Here is a 23563-nt window from a genome sequence, read left to right on the forward strand (position 1 = left end):
TTGGCAGGCAAAAAAAATTCAGCTTCCAGCAGTGTTTGCTGATGTACCAGTGTTAGATATGAATCAAAGCATCCAGCTTTCATTTGGCAGCTTCCCCAGCTTTCCAGAACAATGAGCTCCATTGGAAAATTTACCATGATCTCAGATTATACAAAATGAATGCTTTTGTGGGACTAATTGCTCAGTTTACCTGTGGAGTAAGTACACAGAAATTTGCCGAAATTTCTGGCTGCGCTTAAGTTGCTGCTAATTTAAATATCTTAGCAAGTACAAACTGAGAAAGCACTGCACTGTACTGATCTTTTAATTTGAAGAAAAATAACTAACACGTTAGACATTGTCATTTGTGTGCCAACGGCTGTCATTCTTCACATCGCTCTTTGTCTCCCTTCATTTTCTAAAATGAAGATAAACTTTGAAACACAGTGAGAAAACTGGCAGCACAGCAAGAGGAAATGCATGAATTTTACTGTGGATGCCATTTTATACAGGGGTGTGATGGCATGATGAGTGTGTTTGTAGGTAGTGAAACACAAGGTGCATGAACCAAAGACTTGCATAAACACACTTCTGAATCCCCATCATTTCTACCTTCCTGTTTTCAAACCTTGGTTCATGTTAGCATTTGAGGGCCTAACAGTACATTTTGTTTTTCTATTAGAGGACCTTGAGACATAAGTGGGGACAGGCTGTACAGCTAATGTTCTTTATTAATGTTAAAGTCTGCTCTGTTTGTACCGTTAGTATAAGTATAAGGTTTGTATAATCAGAATTCTGAATCCCAACAAGACTCTTCTAAAGGCAGTTCAGTCATTTCTACCTTCCTGTTTTGAAATGGCAATAATTGGTTCTCCAAGGTAGACACTGAAGACATAAACATAGTGAGCCTCATCTTCTCTGTCTTTATCTGTACTGTTATCTTAGTTACTATGTTACCTTCATCTTCATCTTTGTCTTAACACTGCTACTGCCTATTTAAAGCACTGAAATGTTAGGAATCATATTAAAGTCACACCATTGTTTGAATTTGATTCTTACTAAATACATGGTCTCACTGTGACCATGGGATTTTTTTTTAATTTGAATTAAACACAGGATCACACTGTTATTTTTTGCCTACAACTCTGGCCTAGAGAAACAGTCAAATATCCCATGTATCCTGAGAATTGTGAACTGAAAATCCATTTTTTCAGTTGCAGTCACATCACATACAGAGCCACAGAGAATGTGTAACACTTCACAGAGCTTTGTGGTACTGCTCTGAAACCAAGCAGACATTGGCCTGAGCAGTAAAGAGAGATGGGAAGAGGATTCTGACAGTCTGCAGCCGCTTCAGACTTGGTCTGTGCCAAAGGGATTTCTGAGGACTGGACTGGCACAATGCACTGTGCACTACCTATCAAAGGTCTTTTCTCAGTGGTGCTTTTGTTCTCGTTATTGCTCCATTGTTCTCTTGTTTTTGCCTGTGCTTGTTTGTCTTGTGTTACGTTCCTTATTCTCTGTCTCCAATCTGACACTTTCTATGTTTTCATTCTCTTGTCTTTTCCCTTCATTTGAACCTTTTCTTTTATCAGACTGCTTCTCTCTGCTCTGTCTGTCAGGTTATGCATCGCCACTGGTGCTATCTTGTCACATAGATGAAATGTTTGCTCAGGATATACTTTCACATTCTTATCCAATGATGTCTGATGCAGCATGATGTGTGTTTGCAGTATCAAACTCATACTAGAATTTAAAAACGCCACAGATCACAGTAGGGGAAAGATCACAGCTCCACAAATCACTGTGGTTAGTCATCGCTGCAGTAAATGTCATGCAGGTATCTTTGCCTCCACCTGCATCTTTTAATATGAACATCCTATAACTAGGAACCACTCAGCAAAACTATAGGTTGAAAAACTGGATGAGCTATGTTAGTATGGTTGGATCAATTAACATACTGTTGAGATAAATGAAAAATAAAGAATAATGTGATTATTCTACTCTGATTTTATATATTGCAGGTTGGTGCAAATGGGAGTGAAGAGATTTGTGAAACGAGCCCCAGATCCCTGCTCTAACTCTCGCTTTCCTCTCTCTCCTACACACAGTCTGCCCCTTTCCAGCAGACTTAGGCTAGTTTGTGTTTAATAAGGGAGATTAATTAAACTCATTGGTATTCTAGGACGCTGGCACCAGCTGTTTCCCCGGGCAAGGATCAGCAAGGTCATCCATTTGAATAGTGCTGTGTGAACCTGGGCAGTCTGGAAGGAAACAACTAGCACCCACTACAGTGACTGGTGAATATCAGTGACAGACGCTCACTGATCGGATAGCTAATTTATCAATCAATCCTTTTGAGATTAACAACTCTACCGTGCGTGTTCATACATGAAACAATTTAGTTTAGCTGTAATTAATTGCTACTCTCCCTGGTTCTTTCTGTCGCTGACACATTGCTCCCATAGCAGACAAATGCCCACATTGTTATAGACCATTTGTCATTCCATTTGAGTGAAAGTCAACAAGGTAAATAGTGTAAACATATGATAAATAGGCACTCTCATCAGTGTGATTGATATTCCCTGTTTTACCGAGATGCAATGTTTAATACATAAGGCCATCTGACAGGCCCCTTAGCATCAACTTTAATTATCAGTGAATCAAGATAACATAGCTCTGGGCCCCATGCCAGAAAAATGTGGATCTGCTTAAGTTAGAGTAACTCTGAAATAATGAGACACACAAAAGTATTTGTAGTATGCTGTAAGTAAGCACAACTGCTTGCTGAAGTGTAAAGCCGATACACACTATAGAAGAGAAAGAGATACAGCTAATGAAGGATGTAGTGCAACTTCAGTGAGTTTAACTGAACCTTTTAGTATTGCATCGATAAGCAGACTTTGAGTTGGATTGAGCTGAGGTAGTGCTTTAGGAAAGTACTGTCTGTGTAAAATAAAGGCCAAACTTGAGCAGTGATTCAGAGTTTGCTCATTTAGGATTCACAACATCTGATTTCTAAAACAGTGACTCTTTAAATTATGATCAGTAACCACAGATCACAAAATCCTTTAGGTACATGGAAAAGCTTTCAGCTCCATTCAAACAATCGTGACACCTGTTCTAATACTGAAAGCTGATTAACTGGCAAGGTAACTGCTTGTTACAGGCAGGAACAGAAAGCTCTTGGCTCTTGGTTTGCTCACAGTAAGCACAAAATGTAACAGGGAGAGTCTGTGGTCTAACTTTTACTTCAGCTGATAGCAGCATCGACTATCACAAGAAAAAAACACCTTAATATAGGAACAAAACACTCAGAAGTGCAGTGTTGAAAGAAAAGAAACAGAAGTGTAATTATTTGAAAGTAAACACTAGATCAGCTGCACAACTAAAGCTTTGTTTAGGTGATGAAATCAGCACAACACTATTGTAGAAATAGGTTAAAAGGGATATAGAAGTTAATACTTTAAGATTGGTCTAATAAATAGTCTAAATGTAGGGATATAATCATGAATCTGAAAGGTACAGTCATGGGTTTCTTGAAGACAATGGAATTAAGAAATGTATATACGCTATTTTTTGTTTTGTTATAAGAATTAATAAAGGGTAACATGCTTACAGTTTATATAATGAACCCAAATTGTAGCCAGCAGCATTATGTAAGCTTGTCAACATGTGTGTGTCAAACATTTCCTGCAGATGTTGAAATCTTTTTTTTTTTTGTGTGAGTCTTGTCTTGTGCTTTTATTCTTCTGCTGTCTTTGTTTCATGTGAGACACCAGCTAATGCAATATGAATGTTGTGTCCTTCACTGAGTGGATATATGTGTGTATCAGACAAGGCTAGGCAGCTTGTGAGTGTTTGGGTGCGCACAAACATCGGGCACTTTTTGCGACAGATGGCAGATGGGGGGATTCTCTTGTCACATTTCTTCATTACTACCGTCCCTACACTCCTTTATCTCTCTCACATTGGAAGGTAAAAAAATAATCAAAGACTTGGCATCTGACACATCTGCCTCTTTATTTTTTCTACTCCAAAAATGTTTTCCCCTTCTAACTCTTTTGCAAACACTGGTGTGTTCTCCACATTTCAGGGGTGATGAAAACCTCTTTAGCTTGTCTCTGTGGAGGTATGTCTGCCTATGACTTACCTGCTAAATGGAGAAAGCTTTGACACTCATTTAACAGTTTTGCAACTCACCTCCTCCTCTGGGAGCCTGGCAGCCTTTTGTCTCCCCTGCGCTCCTCTTTGTTCTGTCCTGCCTGCCGTACCACAGCTGTAACATTAACATGCCTCTTAGCAGACCACAGAGAAAGAGCCCCGCTTCGCTCTGGCCGGTGCACAGGACTAAATCCTAGATCAGAGGGGAGAGTTCATGCTCCCTAGAGAGGAGATCTTGGCTGGATGGTTAAGTATGTTCGGGATTAGGAATTTGGCACATTGAACACTGGATTAGGAGCGAATGGCTACAAGGTCTTAATAGTAGCCTTCTGAGGATATAACCCTGCGTTTCTTTGGCCTGTTCTTTCACAATGTCTGTGTGTGCTGTATTCAAAGCTTTGTGTAATGCACTATATATGCTGCTTAGAGCTTCGATGAATTAGAAAGGACTGTGCTTTATCTCACATATCAGCTTATAGAGAGGCATCATGTTACCTCAGTGTTAGATGTATTGATTCATGCCTACATGGGTAAATAGATGGATGGGCTTTAGTCTTTAGCCACTAAGACTTGAAACCACCACTTATTTATGCTTTCCTTTCACAACTGTACTTATTCTTTTATAGTTAAAGAGGAATAATTGTGTCCTTGGTTTTATTGTATTTTCTTAAAGGATGATGAGCTGTTCGCAGGAGGGGCTGATGGCAGAGACCATACCCACATCCGGAAGTTTCTCAGCCAGCGTCACAAGAAATTGCCATGGAAACAAGAGGTAATACAATTTTTTTTCTTTCCTTTCTTTAAAAATTCTCCCTCTTTCTCAGACTTGCATCTTCTTTTCCTTTCGGCCCCTCCCTTCAGGGGTCACCACAGCGAATCATCTGCCTCCATTTAACCCTATCCTCTGCATCCTCCTCACCCACACCAACTATCCTCATGTCCTCCTTCACTACATCCAAGAACCCCCTCTCTGGTCTTCCTCTAGGCCTCCTTCCTGGCAGCTCTAACCTCAGCATCCTTTTACCAATATATTCACTGTCCCTCCTCTGAACATGTCCAAACCATCTCAATCTGGCTTCCCTGGCTTTTTCTCCAAAACATCTAACATGAGCTGTCCCTCTGATGTCCTCATTCCTGATCCTATCCATCCTCGTCACTCCCAGAGAGAACCTCAACATCTTCAGCTCTGCTACCTCCAGCTCTGCCTCCTGTCTTTGTCTCAGTGCCACTGTCTCTAAACCAGACAACATTGCTGGTCTCACCACTGTCTTGTCCACCTTTCCTTTCATTCTTGCTGACACTCTTTTGTCACACATCACACCTGACACTTTCCTCCACCCGTTCCAACCTGTTTGCACACGTCTCTTCACTTCTTTTCCACACTCTCCGTTGCTCTGGACTGTTGACCCTAGGTACTTAAAATCCTCCACCTTCTTCACCTCTACTCGCTGTAACCTCACCGTTCTACTTGAGTCCCTCTCATTTACACACATGTACTCTGTTTTACTGCGCCTAACCTTCATTCCTCTCCTTTCCAGAGCAAACCTCCACCTCTCTAGATTTTCCTCCACCTGCTCCCTGCTCTCACTACAGATGACAATGTCATCTGCAAACAAGAAAAGGCTCAAAGCCGATCCTTGGTGCAGTCCCACCTCCACCTTGAACTCCTCTGTCATCCCTACAGCACACCTCACCACTGTCTTACAGCTCTCATACATGTCCTGCACCACTCGAACATACTTCTCTGCCACTCCAGACTTCCTCATACAAAACCACAGCTCCTCTCTCAGCACCCTGTCATACGCTTTTTCCAAATCTACAAAGACACAATGCAGCTCCTTCTGGCCTTCTCTGTACTTCTCCATCAGCATTCTCAAAGCAAATATTGCATCTATGGTTCTCTTTCTTGGCATGAAACCATACTGCTGCTCACAAATGCTCACTTCTGACCTCAGCCTAGCCTCCTCTACTCTTTCCCATAACTTCATTGTGTGACTCATCAGCTTTATTCCTCTGTAGTTTCCACAACTCTGCACGTCTCCCTTGTTCTTAAAGATGGGCACCAGTACACTTCTCCTCCATTCCTCAGGCATCCTCTCACTCTCCAAGATCTTGTTAAATAGCCCAGTCAAAAACTCTACTGCCACCTCTTCTAAACACTTCCATACCTCCACAGGTATGTCATCAGGACCAACTGCCTTTCCACTCTTCATCCTCTTCAATGCCTTCCTCACTTCATCCTTACTGATCTTTGCTACTTCCTGCTCCACAACAGTCACCTCTTCTACTCTGTGCTCTCTAACATTTTCCTCATTCATCAACTCTTCAAAGTATTCCTTCCATCTTTCCATCACACTTGTGGCACCTGTCAACACATTTCCATCCCAGTCCTTGATCACCCTGACCTGCTGCACATCCTTCCCATCTCTGTCTCTCTGCCTCACCAACCTGTACAAATCCACCTCTCGCTCCTTAGTGTCCAACCTATCATACAAATCCTCATACGCCCTTTGTTTGGCCTTTGCCACCTCTACCTTCACCTTACGCTGCATCTCCCTGTACTCCTGTCTGTTCTCTTCTGTCCTCTCAGTGTCCCACTTCTTCTTAGCTAACCTTTTCCTCTTAACACACTCCTGAACTTCCTCATTCCACCACCAAGTCTCCTTATCTGCTTTCCTCTTTCCAGATGACACACCAGGTACCCTCCTACCTGTCTCCCTGATCACTTTAGCTGTAGCTGTCCAGTCATCTGGAAGAACCTCCTGAACTCCCAGAGCCTGTTTCAGCTCCTCCCTAAAAGCCACACAACACTCTTCCTTTTTCAACTTCCACCACTTGGTCCTCTGCTCTGCCTGTGTCCTCTTCATCTTCCTCCCCACCAGAGTCATCCTACACACCACCATCCTATGCTGTCGGGCTACACTCTCCCGAGCCACTACTTTGCAGTCAGTGATCTCTTTCAGGTTGTAACGTCTGCACAAGATGTGATCAACTTGTGTGCTCCTGCCTCCACTCTTATATGTCACCCTATGCTCCTCCCTTTTCTGGAAAAATGTGTTCACTACAGCCATTTCCATCCTTTTTGCGAGGTCTACCACCATCTGTTCTTCTGCATTCCTGTCCTGCATACCAAACTTACCCATCACTTCCTCGTCACCTCTGTTTCCCTCACCATCATGTCCATTGAAGTCTGCCCCAGTCACCACTCTCTCACCACTAGGGATACCCTGAATCACCTCATCCATCTCCCTCCAGAATTTCTCCTTCTCTTCTAACTCACATCCTACCTGTGGGTCATAACCACTGACAACATTCAACATCACACCTTCAACTTCCAGCTTCAGACTCATCACCTTATCTGACACTCTCTTCACCTCCAGAACATCCCTAGCAAAATCCTCCTTCAGGATAACTCCTACTCCATTCCTCTCTCCATCCACACCATGATAAAACAGCTTGAACCCTGCTCCTAATCTATAGGCCTTGCTACCTTTCCACCTGGTCTCCTGAACACACAAGATATCCACCTTTCTTCTCTCCATCATATCAGCCAACTCTCTAGTTTTCCCTGACAAAGTCCCTACATTCAAAGTCCCTACTCTAAGTCCCACACACCTTCCCTTCCTCTTCTCTCTTTGGCTACGAACACGCCTTCCTCCTCTCCTTCTTCGACCAACAGTAGTCCAATTTCCACTGGCACCCTGTAGGTCAACAGCACCAGTGGCGGTTGTTGTTAACCCAGGCCGTGACCGATCCGGTATGAAAGTCATATTTGTGATTCGCATGTTTGATATGGCTTAAATTTTACGCCGGATGCCCTTCCTGACACAACCCTCTGCATTTACCCGGACTTCGGACCAGCACATGAAGACACTGGATTGTGCCACCCTGTGGTTGCATTCTTTCTCAGACTTCCATGTATCCCTTAATCATCTCCCTTGTAGCCTCTATCTTCCAGCGTACAGAGGGATGGATTATTTTGTAGATGTCCCTCAGATGCTGTGCTATTTACGTGAATCATCGGCTAAACCACTCACACCTAATTTTCATCAGCGATTAACCTTTGTGGAAATAGTTTTATTTGCTGCACTTCACCTCTGGTTTGGCAATTGAGTATTTTCTTTTTGTGAAATCTAATTTGCCCTGCAGATGTCTTAGTTGTCCCTTTAAGAGAAGCCAATATTTGGGCTCTATTAGAGATCCAGTCATCCTCTGGTGCTATTATCAGAAGAATGTGCCTTGTCGTTATGATGACAAATTCTTTGCAAGGATATAAAATGTCATCCTATCCATTAGTGGGTTATATTTAAAGACACCTGTGACCTAAAGATTACAAGTTGATGTGATTCATCCTAATTTTTCAGCACACTTACTGATATACTTTACACACCTTTTGTAACAAAGGAAGCAGCAGACAGAGCAATTATGCAGCAAAGTTGTTATGGTGAAATAGATTCTAGAGTTGTCACCTCTTCAGCAGAGTTTAATAAAAGGATTGTGTACGTGCAAAATATGATTTATTAATTGTCCTATATCTGGGCTAAAGTTGAACTATCTCTGCACAATGTGGGTAAATTGTATAAAATATAAGAGAATTAGAAGGATAATGGTAAATTATTGTTTTTTTCCCCCTAGACTAGTTTAACTGCAGAGATACTGTCACTTTATACAGGATCGGTTTCGTGAGCAGCCTTATACTCTGACTTCTTGTTGCTTCTGCAGAGCATTATACATGTAATCTCCCACAGCATCACAGGGGTGCTGAACACGGTGTGGGGTTGAGTATGTTACAATAGCTGTTTTTTTTTGTTCCAGCTGACAGTCCTAGGTGTGCTGTCTTGAATTAGCATGTCTTTACCTTTCTGTCTTCTCTCAACACAGTAGGCTACTTCAAATACAAACCCTGCAAATACCCTGCAAGTCATACGTTACATTAAAATGCCCTCATGTACCCACATCCTTCAGCTGTCTTTGTTTTCAGCACAGTGAGTAATGACAAATATTGTCATGTTGGCTTTCTTTGTTGTTATTGTCACGTGTGGATGATTTATGTTTTTAAGGTAAGATGTCCTAGAAATATCAAATGCCTGAATACTGTGGATGCTGAAAGTAAATATGATGGTTTGGGCATAATTTAGAATAGTACTACTTAAAAAATGAGAAGTCACATTACTATGGAACAGCCAGGCTAGGACCACAGCCAGACAGGCTATTTGAATCTGGACCATGAAGATTAATTGCACAAATGAAAATGGATTTCATGGCCTGATCACTGTGAGATGCTGCATTATGAACATCCTGTTTTTCTGTGCTTTGTGTTTCATCATTATGTCTGTGAAAACTGTTGAAACCACAGGATGCTTTTGCACTCAAAGGCACGTACAGTTTCATTAACCAAACATAATTTCTTATTTATAGTTTAGATTAGAAAACTGAAGCAGGGAACTAAGTTTTGCAGCATCTACACAACTGCATTTTACATTAGGCATGACTAGCATCAAAGCTCACTTGACTCACTTGACGTGTTTGGCTTATTTCCAGCCTGCTCATCAAGCAACATTTTAGTTTCTGTGAATATTCTATCAAATTATTCATACATCTTTATAAACTTACATCCTCCAGAATCTCATCCTCTCTTATCTTAGACTTCTGCTATGTCAGAAACTATGGAGCCCAGCAAGTCTTCTTCTGCTTTCCTCACCAGCTATCGGCCCTAATTACCTGCACTAACTTGTTTTGCTGGTGCACAGCCAAGATGGCAGAGGTCTGAGGGGCAACTGAGCTGGCGCTGTTGGAGGTGTAGAATCAGGCTGGTAGAGGTAGAGTGGTGCCATATGCCAGCTGTCACAGATTGGCAGAGGTCACACAGATAGCCAGAAGCACTCATACAAGCCACATGCACAAAAACTCAGCTGTTATGCACGTGAAAAATGAAAGGATGGTGACTTCACTTCATGAAATGGCAATATTTTTAGAATGAACTGACTGGTGTTGGTTCCAGCAGGTTGTTTTCAGCCAATACCAGTGGCTTGATGAGAATCATTGGCCTGTGAATTGATCCAGGGGCGACTGTGGATTAGTATAGACCCATAGCTGTGGAGTTGACACTGTTTCTGTCAAGGACAACAGCATGTCAAGGACAGTGACATGGGCTAGAGATCAGAGAGAGAGCTGCCCCACTTTTTAATAGTCAAGCAATAGCCAGGCATGAAGGGATAAACAGTCATTTGCAGCACAGCTGACATGGATCCAGAGAGATCTAGAGCATAATGAAGAATTTTATTTAGTTAGAAGCAGCAATAAGATGATGGTAAGAAGGATTAGTGACACTTAATTCATCATAGACTTTGATATCAGGATTGGTTATGATTTATTTAGATGTTAGTGCTCCCTCCTAAAGCCACAGAGAGTACAGATTTAAAATTAATCTAATCATCTTCCTAAATATATTATAAATCTGTTAATGGGTGTTAAACAGATACTGTAAGAAGATGTGGCTAGGATGACAGTGTCTTACTTGACTGACTCAAATGTCTTGTCTTCTTGCTTTTATAAAAACAAAGATGGAGATGAGAAGATGAGTGATGTGTGTGTCTTTATGTGTGGATTTTGTCAATTTAAAGGGAGTCTGGAGGATATTTTGGCACAGACACATGACTCAGGTAGGAGCAGTCATCATAACACACAGCTCCATGCACAAACATACACTCAGAGACAGGACAATTCGATCTTTTTCTTTCTCCAGTCCTCTCGTCATTCAATGAGAGCATGTGAGAGTGACTAAGCTGGGGTCAAAGATGCCAAAGAAAGCGTGATGTTTGCTTCTCTTGCATTCAGTCTATCTTTCTTTCTTCTGAGAATCTTAACAGACAGCTTTCTTTTGTCTGTCTGGCTATCGAAAATGTTAAACAATCAAATGGAGAAACAGGAGGCAGAAATGTGATTCCTCTCACTGACCTGTCATTACAGCTGAGTGAGTGATTTGTTGCAGGAGATGCAAAACCATTCTGTGGATCCTTCATGCTTTGTGTCACATTTCTCAGTTTGATGTATGCACTGCAGCCACACCCATCACCCTCATGGTATATTCCTGGCATGACCAAATACATATAATTGTAGACAGATGGCAGATTAGTCAGACCCTCATTAGAGTAGTTGATGAGGCTGGAATCTAGATCATATGAACCTTGTCTGCCTTTTTTTTTTTTTTTTTTTTTTGCTGCTCTCTTCTGTATGAAATGAGTTCTCATTATTTTCCCCATATAATCTCTTCTTTTAAACCTCTGTACCTTTGAAACCCCTCCTTTGCCTACTTACTTATCCTACCCTTTTTTTCCTGAATTGCTAATGGGTAGAAAAAGATGAGATAGGCAGACAGAAATCTAAATGGCCTCTATAAATTTAGATATATTTCATAAAATGGCAGCATGTGTTCAAGTAGAACCATTCCACCCATATCTGCAGAATTTAAATTCAGTGTAATGTAATTTAATTATTCATTCTACATAGCAACTCAGTAAAACCTCAGTGCAGTGACATGATGTATGAATAGTGAGCTTTAATGCTGTCTCTCCTATATGCCCTGCAGGAGCGAGCTGAGTGGTATTGTATATACCTTAGTGTGTCTTTGCCAGGAACATCATGTCTCCCTTCTCTTATCCAAAGGGAATTTACAGTGTCACTTGGTGTGATTGTTCGTCAGTGGGTGCGCCGAGCGGCCATTTGTCAGTGCCTTGCTGCCAGCAGGAACGCAGAAGGCTGCACCAGATTTTGTGAAACGAAGACAGCCTCATGGAGGAGAGAGGGAGAGAAAAGAGAGAGTCTGATTTGTGCTTTGGTTGATAGTGCGACCAGATGGGTGAGCAAGAGGAGATACTGGAGAGCATTGGAGATTGTGATATGCTAAGACAAGCTCACAGAAATGTGGAGGAAATGAGGGGTCTGAGGAAGACAGGCAGGATGGGAATAAATGTGTTTTTGCAAAGCGGCATCTTAGGCTGAGCGGTACATGGTACACTCCTTTGTATTAAACGCATTATCAATCAGTTGCTTTCTTACTCAGCTGCTTTTTTGTGCACCTGTCATATCTCCTCTGCATTCCTTTGTCTCTTCTCGCCTCATTCCTCATATTTGACAGATGGTATTAATTGCTTCCCCGGTCTTCCTTTTCAGCCCCACATTTAATGTTAGTCAGAGCTGTATAGGTCCTCTGTTGTTGTGAATCTGTGAATAGCCTGAGGCTACGTAGAGGACAGCTGTTGTTGTGCACTCACCTGTGGAGAGCGATGAGTTTAAGGAAGATGTGGATGAAGGTAAAGATGACAAAGACAGATGAATAAGAAGATAAAAATATGGACTGTAGAGATACAAAGTAAATAAATGGCCCTGCCATGGCCAAGTTATAAAATGATGCTTTGCTGTGAGCTCATGACACATACACATCTGTAGAGGTTATTTGCTGAACCTAAAGTGATCTAGGATGCACTGCACTTCATATACATTCAAGGCCATTTAAGAAGTCTTTAATACAATAAAGAAAATATTGTTTTCCATGTTAACGTGAATTGTCACCTGGTAAACACAGTTGGCTGCACTTTTCAGTCTGTGCAGGATAAAATGCTTGGCAGCATCTCTTATTCACTTAATCACGCATACACAAACACATTGATAATGCAGATCTGCCATACAAAGCAAGGATTGGTGTCTCGCTCAAGGACAGGTGAGGTGAAGGATTCTTTTTATGATATCATCATGTTTTATTCTTGACTCTGCTAATAAACCATTAAACTGTTAATTTATTGAGTGGTTATAGGAGGCATTTTATTGGTAGTCTCCATAATTGCTTCAAACTATATTTTTGGCACTGACATCAAAATTATTGCTGATAAAATGGGCACAATATTTCTTCCATCATTTGGGTTATAATTAGATCATTTTGATTTTCTGCAGTATTCTGTTTATGGGGCTATTAATGCCAGTTTGATATTTACAGAAACATTATTTTCAGAGTCAGCATCTTACAGAGAATGCACCTCCTGTAAAAAAAACAAAAAATAACAAAGGAAAATCCAATACATGATTAATGTTTATATTTTATAGATGGGTTCCATGGTGTGTGGTGGTTAACATTGTCACCTCACAGCAAAGGGGTTCCAGGTTCGAATCGCACTCTGCCCTTGGTACCCCAGCTTCCTCCCACAGTCCGAAGACATACAACCTCTCACCCAATGTCAGCTGGGATTGGATGGCTGGATGTTGTTTCTCAATGACTCTTGGGAACAGGGGCATATTTAGTAACTTCTTCAGTATATCAGCCTATAAAACACATGATTGCATTACAGAAAAATGAAAAATGCAGTCGTTGGTGTTGGTGTCAGTCTGCCCAAAAGGACTATTTTATGGACTCTATTTTGGTTATCAAGTATTATTAAAAACAGCAGTTGCAATGACTGTGGAGGATGTTGCTTCTAGTTCAGCAGTAGTAGAACAGAGCACAATGTATAGACATTTTCCATTCTTAATTCTACTCCCCCATGTCTTTAATTAACCCAACAGATAGCCACTCTGTGTCTATACTACTGCCTCAGCACCACAGAATTACTTCGTCCAAGCTCAGTAAAACAAGTTACCTCTCATCAGGCAAACCTTCAGTACAGACAGGATGCTTGTGATTGACAGCAGGACCTAGATTGATTTAGGCTCTTGTCATGCAGTGACACCTGTAGTCAGCTTAGCTGAGAGTGAATTTGTTAAAATGGGTTTAAATAGAGCAAACAATGGTCTCTGAACCTGCCTATTTGGAACAGGGGACACCAAATAGGACAAAGAAAGAATTGAAAGGCAGTAGCAGTCAAGTCTCTTCTATAGCCAGTTTCTGAATGTGACCGCGTGCTGACAAGCTGTATAAAAGCTGTCTTTTAAAAAGACAAGCACAACCACGCCCCTACAAAACAAGCCAGTAAACCCCCCCAAAAAACACAAGCATACTTGCTTCTATGCAAACTGTTAAACGTGAGCATCACTTTATTCAGTGCTCAAAAAAAAGGAATCGGGAGGAAGACAAAAATTAGATAGCAAGAGACAGAAGAACTGACAGCTGACAGCTGAGCTCAGAGAAACTAAAGACAGAGAGTGGAGAAACTGACAGCACACAGACAGAGATGGGGGGATGGAGAGGCAGAAATAGAGAGGTCAGAGGAAAGGGTAGTTTTAGAGCAGACAACATCAGAGAGTGGGACTGAGACTGGAGAGACAGAAGCAAAACCCATAGATGGAATAGCTCAGTGACATAACTGGAGTGAGGCAAAAGCAGTTTAGCAGAGGCAAGGAAGCAAAAGGGATAACAGAGGGTGAATTTAGATTGGTGAAGAGGGTAAAGAAAGAATAACATCCTTCTTGCCACATTCCATATCCACATCCTTTGCTAAGACCTGATCACAGGCAGACCCTTTTGTAGTGCTCTTACCCACAAAACAGAGCCAATCACACACTAGCACCCCCAATAGAAAGCTGACTTTACAACCTGTGGCCTCTCCAGGACCAAACAGGGATGTGTGTGTGTTTGTGTGTACATGAATAATTAGAGACTTTTAAAGCTGCCCGCTTATTGCTATTTGTGAAGAGGAGGGGTGACGAGGGGGCCAGGCTGCAAAAGGTTTGCTTTTAAAACCCACAGGAAATCTATTAAAAGCTTTACATAAGGCATATTTGCACACGGACTAGTCCCATCTGCTAAATCCCTCTAACCTCGCTATGCCTCCCTCTCCTCTCTCTGGCATCAGCCATTCACATTCATCTTTGTGACTCCCCACTTGTCTTTGATTTGACTCTGTCGACCCCACAAAGCTGTCCTTTACTCTTTCTGTTTTTCAGTTGCCTTAGTCATCTCTCAAGAGAGCATATCATATAACAAAAAATATCAAATATGTCGATAGAAAAATCTAACAACAAATATAAGACATCCCACTGTTTAGACTGATATGTTGGCACAACACAAATATCTAATGATTAATGCATGAGCTGTAATCGCTGCGCTCCTGTCAGTGCGCAGGGCACTTAGTTGACTGCTCAGAGCCAGGATAGAAATGAAAAGGACCAATTCGAGTCAGGCCATCTGTTAGAATGTGTATGTGATACTGGAGGGGCATGATACCCTGTATCGTCCTCCTTCAAATGTATGGAACACAGGCATGGAGGTGTTTACTAGGGAAGGCTTTCCTGTCTCACCCCTAATCCCTCTGATGAAAGGGTGACGGTGCTTCTCCCTTTGTGTGGTCATGAATTCACTCTCACTCTGCTGATTGATTGACTTGACAGCTCAACTTGTTGATTATCCAGCTAGCAGCTACTCCACACAGAGAAAGTGCACCTTAATCAATGAGACGGGACCAAAGTAGTGAAGCCAGCTTTAGCTTTGATCCAACCATGGAACCTCACTGCACCATTTCAAAGTCACTTGGAGAGAACTAGCTTTCTCTAGCTTTACTCAGTGATGTACTGAGTATCTGTGGCAGCCTGCTGGGACTGCTGTCACACATTAAAGGATGGCATATGTGTGTACGAAATATAGACAGTTGTTGGTAGTGTACCATTGGTTAATCATCCATCCATCCATTTTCTATACCGGCTTATTCCTTACACGGGTGGAAGGCAGGGGGACACCCTGGACAGGTCACCAGTCCATCACAGGGCCACATAGAGACAAACAACCTCACACACTCACACTCACTCCTATGGGCAATTTAGAGTCACCAATCAACCTGACATACATGTTTTTGGACTGTGGGAGGAAACCAGAGTACCTGGAGAAAACCCACACAAGCACAGGGAGAACATGCAGACTCCACACAGAAAGGCCGGGTTGCGAACCCACGACCTTCTTGCTGTGAGGCAACAGTACTAACCACTCAGCCACCATGCTGCCCCTGGTTAATCATACAGTATGAAAAATGAGAACATAAAAGGTCAGTGAATCTCTGAGCGAACCTATAAAGGTTTGACATTAAGCTGAATTACACATGTATACATGTGCACACGGATGAGTTTGTGTGCAAATGTGTAAGCATGCATCTGCACATGTAGTTGCATTTGTATGCTCCATTGAATTTCATGGTGATAACTTGGTGTAAGGTTAGTGAAAGTTTGGGGTTAGGTTAAGGTCAGGATCAGGGTTTTGACAATGTCAATGTAAAGTCCCCACAAGGAATGAAAACACACGTTTCAGTTCTAATCCATGCTCTGTGTGTGACCCCAACTATTTGAGTCAGTTTGACACACAAGTCACCAGAGAGTCATCTCTTCTTATATACATGTATGAGCAGACCCGTGTGTGTGCATGTGTGAGAAAAGTACACCCCTAGGCAGACTGGTTGCACCATCTGTCCTTGCTATGTCCTGTGATTTCCCTGTGTAATTCAGACAAATGTCAGACTATGGGCAAGGGATGAGCTCTGACAAACTGCTTCTCAGTTCACCCTGCCCCCTGATACTCCTGATGAGGACAGTGAGAACAATTTAAACTTCACGATGCATTCATGTTTCACCAAGAATTCATTTTTCCTTCATAGCAAAAGGCATTAGAAACCACACACATTTAATAATATATATATCCAGTGCAAATACAAATCTTTCTGTCAGGACAGGAGCCTTAGTAGATGAAGTACTGAAGTATATTGTGCCTTTATAATACAGTAGCAAATGTTATATCGTTGTTATTGTGTACACTAACCTGTTTTCTCTTTGTGTGTTTAATAGTACAAGGGCCAGGCCAACCTGCACGTGTTTGAGGACTGGTGTGGCTCCTCTATAGCCCAACTGAGAAAGAACCTGCACTTCCCTCTCTTCCCTCATGTGAGTATTAACGATCAGAGTGAGTGACCTTCTGCCTGTTACTATTCTGTGTTTTTATGGGTTAAATGTGTTAAAATTAAAGGTACATTAAATTGAGCTCTAGGCCCTTAATTACTGTTGCTACGTCTCTCGGGCTGTCTCTTTTCACATGGTAGATAACTAGTTCACAGTGGCAGATTTACCATTAGAAGTTTTTAGCTGACTTTTGACACTGAAACTCTGTAAAAGGTTGTGGTTTCAAAATATACTTAGCTGGGTACTAGAATATTGTGCTAAAAGACTGGGACTACAGCAGCCTATCAGCCCCCATCCACACCTTGATTAATGGGACATGGAAAGAAAGTAACAGCAGTGTTCTTGTGCTACAATGTAGAGCTAGTTGGCTGTTGTTGGCTAGCTTTTATATTTACACAAGCCAAAGGTTAGAGTCGTGCTCCTCTGTATCACTGTATGTTACAAGGCTTTTAGGTTGAGGAAGAAATGAATGAAGAAACTTGCAGTTCAGCAGACCAGGCGTTGTGTCTTCTGCAATCATATTAAGTAATGTAGCGTCGCTGTAACCCTTATCACATAATGATAGATATCTATCCGTGCTGCAGTGATGGCGAGAAGTTGGGGTCAAACCTTATCAAACGATTAATTTGCGTCAAAAAAATATGAACGCTTAAGATTTTTAGATTAATTGCATGTGTTAATGTGTTAACATTGACAGACCTAGTTCACATACATGCTGATATAGGAGCATCTAGGAAAACTTCCCCACATTGGGCAAATACTACTACTACTACTGCTATGTACATCTTATATTACAGCAGGTAAACACATTGTTAAATCCATTGCAATAAACTTTTTCACTTATATCTGTGGTTGGTTTTGGTCAACACTTTTGAGAACTGGTGGATAGGAAAGAAAGAAGATGTCTGTTTGAGCTTTTTCTCCTGTTTTTTAATACAAGACCAGTGGCATGACATGACTTTATTTCTGTTTTTTACTGCAGACAAGAACCACAGTTAAGAAGCTAGCAGTAGCTCCGAAGTGGAAGAACTATGGCCTGAGAATATTTGGCTTCCTTCATCCTTACAGAGATGGTAAGTATCTCGTGTTATTAGAGAGACCCTCCTCTGGAGCTGAGGGCCTTTGAGCAAGTAGCTGTTATAAGAGTAGACAGTTTCCCCAGCCTGCTACAGTCAAGAGCTTCACAGCCACTAAGATATTGGATATTCACATTTTTATTATGGCTGAATACTGGAGATCTCATGGCTTAATCTCATTGCAGTACACTCATAGCCCTACCATCGAGCCCAGTTGCTATGGGAACTGAAAAGCCTTACCACCCAAGTGCCCTTAGACAAATTGCAGAATATCAAGTTATTAATTAGATTACAGCTCATTTTGGTCTCATATGTAGCTTTCCCTTATTGTAAGGCTCTTTCCAGCCTGTGACTCAAAGGTCATACTATTTTCAAGATTCTGACAAGCACTCTAACAAATGTCCTTCACTTCTCTGTGCCTGACACCACCGTGTAATGCTAGTGTAGACTGATTGAGTGTTAAATAAACCAAGTTAGCTGTATAGAAATGCGTATAGAGTTTTTTCAAATTAATAATAATAAAAATTAAAAAAAACTCTAGACTATTGAATGTTACATGATCTCCATTGTATTCACAGGTCATTAGTGTATCCATAAAACTGCAGCTGCTCCTCTATTATTTTGATTTAGTCAGAGCCAAGTATATAACATAGGTGAATTATGCATGTTCAACCAGGTAACAATTTACAATTAATATGTAGCTTAAAATCCGTATCTTTGGAGAGTCCTTATACACAGCAATAAAAAGATCTAATAGTATATCCAGTGTCCTATATTTACAATACTACCCTCTGATGTCTTCACCTCAGTCCGTAGAAGGCTTTACAAATAATTGTGAAGTCACCCTTGACATGCACTGTTCTTAATTTTTGGCACCATGAAAAAAGTGTCTTGTTTTGCAACTGAGGGGAATGCAGCTCAATTTACCTTCTGTTAGTAATAGTTTTATGAGACCAGACTGATAATTTGTTCCCACTCCTCAAGCGTCCTGAGTATCGACTTGTGTATGTAATGGTGGACAATTTTAATGAACTCTACTGGCTGCTGCTTTAAATATGTGCACAAATGTTATAACATAGTTGTTATGTTTGGACTGGAAATTCATTTATTACTTCTGATCTCACTGTGACCAAATGTGTCATCTCAGACCACTGCCAGAATTAGTCTGAGCATCAGATGTTAGGTGCATTATACCACATGTTTTGTATTAAATAAGGTTATGTCCTATGTGATTTACTCCGATTTCCACAAAGACGTAATTTGATGTTTTTTTTCTTCCTCCCCAGGTGATTTCCAGTTCTCTGTGTCTTCTGACGATAACTCTGAGTTCTGGTTGAGTTCTGATGAGAGTCCACTTAATGCCCGACTTCTGGTCTATGTAGGACAGGTGAGCTGCATTCTTGTATAATGTCTGAGAAAGAATCATTCCACTAAAAATGAAGGTCCATAATGCTTTGTGATTCTCAGCAATTTCCAAGGCTATGATAAGGGTCACTGATATTTTCTATTTCTTAACAACAACCTTTACTGGAGATGGAAACTGAATCACCTGGGGCCTCAATAGTGTCAAACTCTTCAATGCCATAACTTAAATAGCACTTCCACAATATATATGCACGGCAGCCAAAACCTCATCATCAGAGTACATGGTAGATTTATTATGTGATAGTAACTGAGATTCAGGCTGAGGCTCGTAGCTCCAAATGGCATCTAATGGATTCCCTTCCTCAATCGTGCACATAATGACAGATCAACTATATAATTTTTCCTTTAGAAATTGTGTTATTAATGTGATTGCAGGGGATGAAAGCCATTAGACAAATATAACAATGATATGACATTTAATGGAAAAAGGTCCTGATGAGTCAACAACAACAGTCTTATTCTGCTAGAGCTCTACCTTACAGCAACAGAAGGGACACTGAGCGATTTGACCTTGTTCGTCTTTAGTAATCACCCACTCACCTCCTGTCACCATCCTAACACTCAGGCTATCACTCATCTCCAACACACAGCTCCAAATACTGGAGACTTAAATCCTCCTGTAGAACATCCTGTGAAAAATCGTTTTCCTTTCCCATCTATTCTTGAAGTGCCCGCAGTCAAGTAAAAATCAAGTGGAGCTGCTACTGCCCTTACTAATAAAGTTTTCTCTGTGAAACCTCCTAAAAATTTTAAAAAGTAGGGTGCATGGTGTTTGAAGTGCGCCATGTGAATGCTCTGGGCAAATATGTATTAAGACTAAAGGTCCAGCTCCACGGGCATCTGTATTCCAACAGGAAAGGCGATGTCACCAGGTTTCATGGGAGTTGAGATTAATTAGTTGGCAGCGAATATTGATGTGACATTTAGCAGTGAAGAAATATCATCTAGGTAATGGCAGGGGAGCAGTGCCATGGCCAGGGATCATTCATTGTGCCAGTAGCTGACTGACAGTACTCGTTGCCTCCCCTGTCTTCAGAGACACATTCTGTTTCAGAGATAAAAATCTAACTCTCCACTCTGTTCCTCATTATGTGACCCATCTGTCTGCATGAGCTAAGGGAAGAAAGTGTGAAAAAAAAATGTCTAACAGGAAAATGATTTTTTTAAACATGACTTGATACACATTTTTACATTTTCACATTTTTATAGCTTTGATAAGTTTGTGTATTGTTTACAGTATACACTGATGTCTGTGCACATCACTAGTGTTATCTAAAGTGTGTTCTAAGACACACAAACTACACTGGTGTATAGAAAAGACAAAACCCAAGGCTTGTCACTTGTCACAGGTACTTAAAAACACAATTTGCTAAAGCCTAATGAAATACTTAACTGTACATCCATTTAACAGTTATGAACGTGACCTTTCTGGCACAATGTGAGAGAAATACCATTTAATTGAACGAGATCACTGTAAACTCCGGTGGTATGGGAAATATTCTTAAAAAATTCATAAGGTGTTGTTCTCTGGCAGGTGCAGGTGGTTATTCCAGGAACTTAAGGAGATCTAAATTTTATAAGCAATGAGTCCAGTTTTACCCATGGGCAAATTGTTTGTGTAGAGACCTTGCTAGTATAAAATTTTGCAGAGAAAATGTGGTCATTTGAAGGTTAAATGTGTAAAATATGAAAATGTTAGCAGCATCTAGTGGTGAGATTGCAGAACGCAACCTTGGGAGCACCCCTCACACCACACCCCATTTATCCAGGCAAGAGGGAGGGCACAGTGGCTGTCCTCTTAGAAACAAAACACAACTCCCTGTCTAAAGCCAGTGCTTTGTTTGTCTGGGCTACTGTAGAAACATGGCAGCACAACATGGCTGCTTCTGTGAAAGGAGACCCGCTCCCTATGTAAATTTAAAAGGCTCATTCTAAAATAAAAAAAATGAAATAGCTGGTATTTACCTATGATAAAACACACTAAAGACAACATAGCCATGACTACTATATTCCATTCCTGCTAATAGATCCCTCTAAATATTACACATTGAACTTTTAAATGAAGCTTAGAAATCATTAGCGTACATACATAAGTCCAGTCAAATTTTTATGGACTCTACAATCCTGCTCTAAACTTAACCTGACTCACTGCTCTAAAAATACATATAGTATTATAAAGGATTGCTACATTATGTCAGTGCTTACAGCAATGACACCTTTGATAGTGAACTGGCTGTTTATGGAACGTGCTGCAATGAGACATTTAGCTGTGACAGGATGAGTAGCAGGGAACAGAAGCTTTTCTGGGGACACCCCGTCAGCATTTTTTGGCTAGCATTTCAAATGATGTACTGGTGGTGACTGATATGACCTGATTCCCTACGGGACACCTGAATAAAATGCTAACACCGTTTCCATTTATAGATTTCCTGCACACATACTCAAAACACACGTACATAGTGTGTGCAGACATAGAAATGCTGTATACGGAAGTCTTTTAACTCTGGTTTTTATTAAAAGACAATTTTCACCTTAAGTTGCAGTCTCTGTAGTTCCTCTGTTCAGCCCTTTACATGTACCAGTGTGTAGGAAGGACAGTTTCTAATAAGAACACTCTCCATGGTCCTGCTGGAACATTATCTGCATGAACACGAATGTACTTAATGTGAGTGAGGATCATCCATTGTCCTGTCTTGGCATTAATCATATTTCTTGCCCACGGCTAATCTGTAATGAGATTTTCCTTCAATCAGAATGTCCAGACAGCTCCCGCAGAGCTTCCCACAGAACCAGACCAAGGCTCATCTGATGCTGAGAGCACAAAGCAAGTTTGCGTAGGGTGTTCATGCTCCAATGTAGTGCACATGTTTGTGTTTGTATATAGTGGGGGCACTGGCATGTGTCACATGTGCTGACATACATACATATTTATCTCTACTTATCTGGTTCAAACAGTAGACACAAAAAGACAGACATATACACACTAGGGAGGTATAATCCATATGACAGACAGATGTTAGGCAAGCACTAATGACTTTTTCTTATTATTAAGACTTTTGCTCCACACTGCAGCACCATCTGAAAACAACATATCCGCTTTACTGTACTGACTGCTCTGCTCATTATAGCAGGTGAACAGAAAAGATCCAAGACATTATGACATGCCACAGGTGTCAATAATAAAAAATAATGCTGGTTGAATTCCATTTAGCTTCTTCGCTTTCAGGCTCTTCTTACACTATGTGTCACACTGTCATAACAGACTAGACACTTGGACAATATAGAGCCCTTGTTAATGTGCTTTTCCTAGTATGTCAAAATATCTGCTGTAAAAATAACTTGCGTTTTTCAAAGACTGCCAGAAGGATTTACAATAGCAACATCTATCCAAAAATAATCAATAGAATTTGAGTTGAAAACCAAATGTAAAATGCTCTGCATTATTTGTTGTGAAGCACCTGCCAATCCATTTTAGGAAAAACATAAATCAGGAAAGAAAATGAATGCCCCCAAGATTAAATTTTAAACCTGGCTAAGATAAGCAATCCATCACTGCAAGCAGCATGTATATGTCTGCTTTTATTGTTACATTAGTGTGTGCACAGTGTTTTATTCAATCTACTATAACAGCTGTATAACCACCCATTGATAATGTAGCTTTGACAACAATAAAAACAGACATGAAAATAATTGTGATGGATTTCCAGACTCAACCTGATTTGAAGTATGTGCAGGTTGATTTTACGCAAGACTAAAATGCATGAAAAATCAGAGACTGCTTTCAAAGAGGGACAAAACCCCACACTTCATTCAAATGAACTCATCTTAAGCACGCTGTAAACACAAAACCTCTTGAAGCACTGACGATTCCCGCTTAATGAGACAAGTGCACCCAGAGGTCAAAAACAAAACAAAGACTGCTGTTGACTATAGCTCAACAGCACTTTTTCACATCAGGTTGATTGCAATTAGACCAGTGACATTATTCGGATGTCTGTACTGAGGTAATTGTTGCAGTCAGTTTCTGTCTTGGAGCTGTTAATTAATGAAAAATC

General features: G+C 40.9%; 1 protein-coding gene across 1 annotated transcript in view; it reads left to right on the forward strand.

The window, feature by feature from the left end:
* The window catches only part of b4galnt4a (beta-1,4-N-acetyl-galactosaminyl transferase 4a), a 130341-nt gene that overhangs the window by 67190 nt on the left and 39588 nt on the right, over positions 1-23563 (forward strand). Inside the window, exons 3-6 of the mRNA XM_026310793.1 lie at positions 4817-4915; positions 16897-16992; positions 17990-18080; positions 19370-19470. Of these exons, the coding sequence (XP_026166578.1) occupies positions 4817-4915; positions 16897-16992; positions 17990-18080; positions 19370-19470 (387 nt within the window). The remainder of the gene's footprint in view (positions 1-4816; positions 4916-16896; positions 16993-17989; positions 18081-19369; positions 19471-23563) is intronic.

The sequence above is a fragment of the Mastacembelus armatus genome, chromosome 6 (genome assembly GCF_900324485.2).
Source record: "Mastacembelus armatus chromosome 6, fMasArm1.2, whole genome shotgun sequence".
NCBI lineage: Eukaryota > Metazoa > Chordata > Actinopteri > Synbranchiformes > Mastacembelidae > Mastacembelus > Mastacembelus armatus.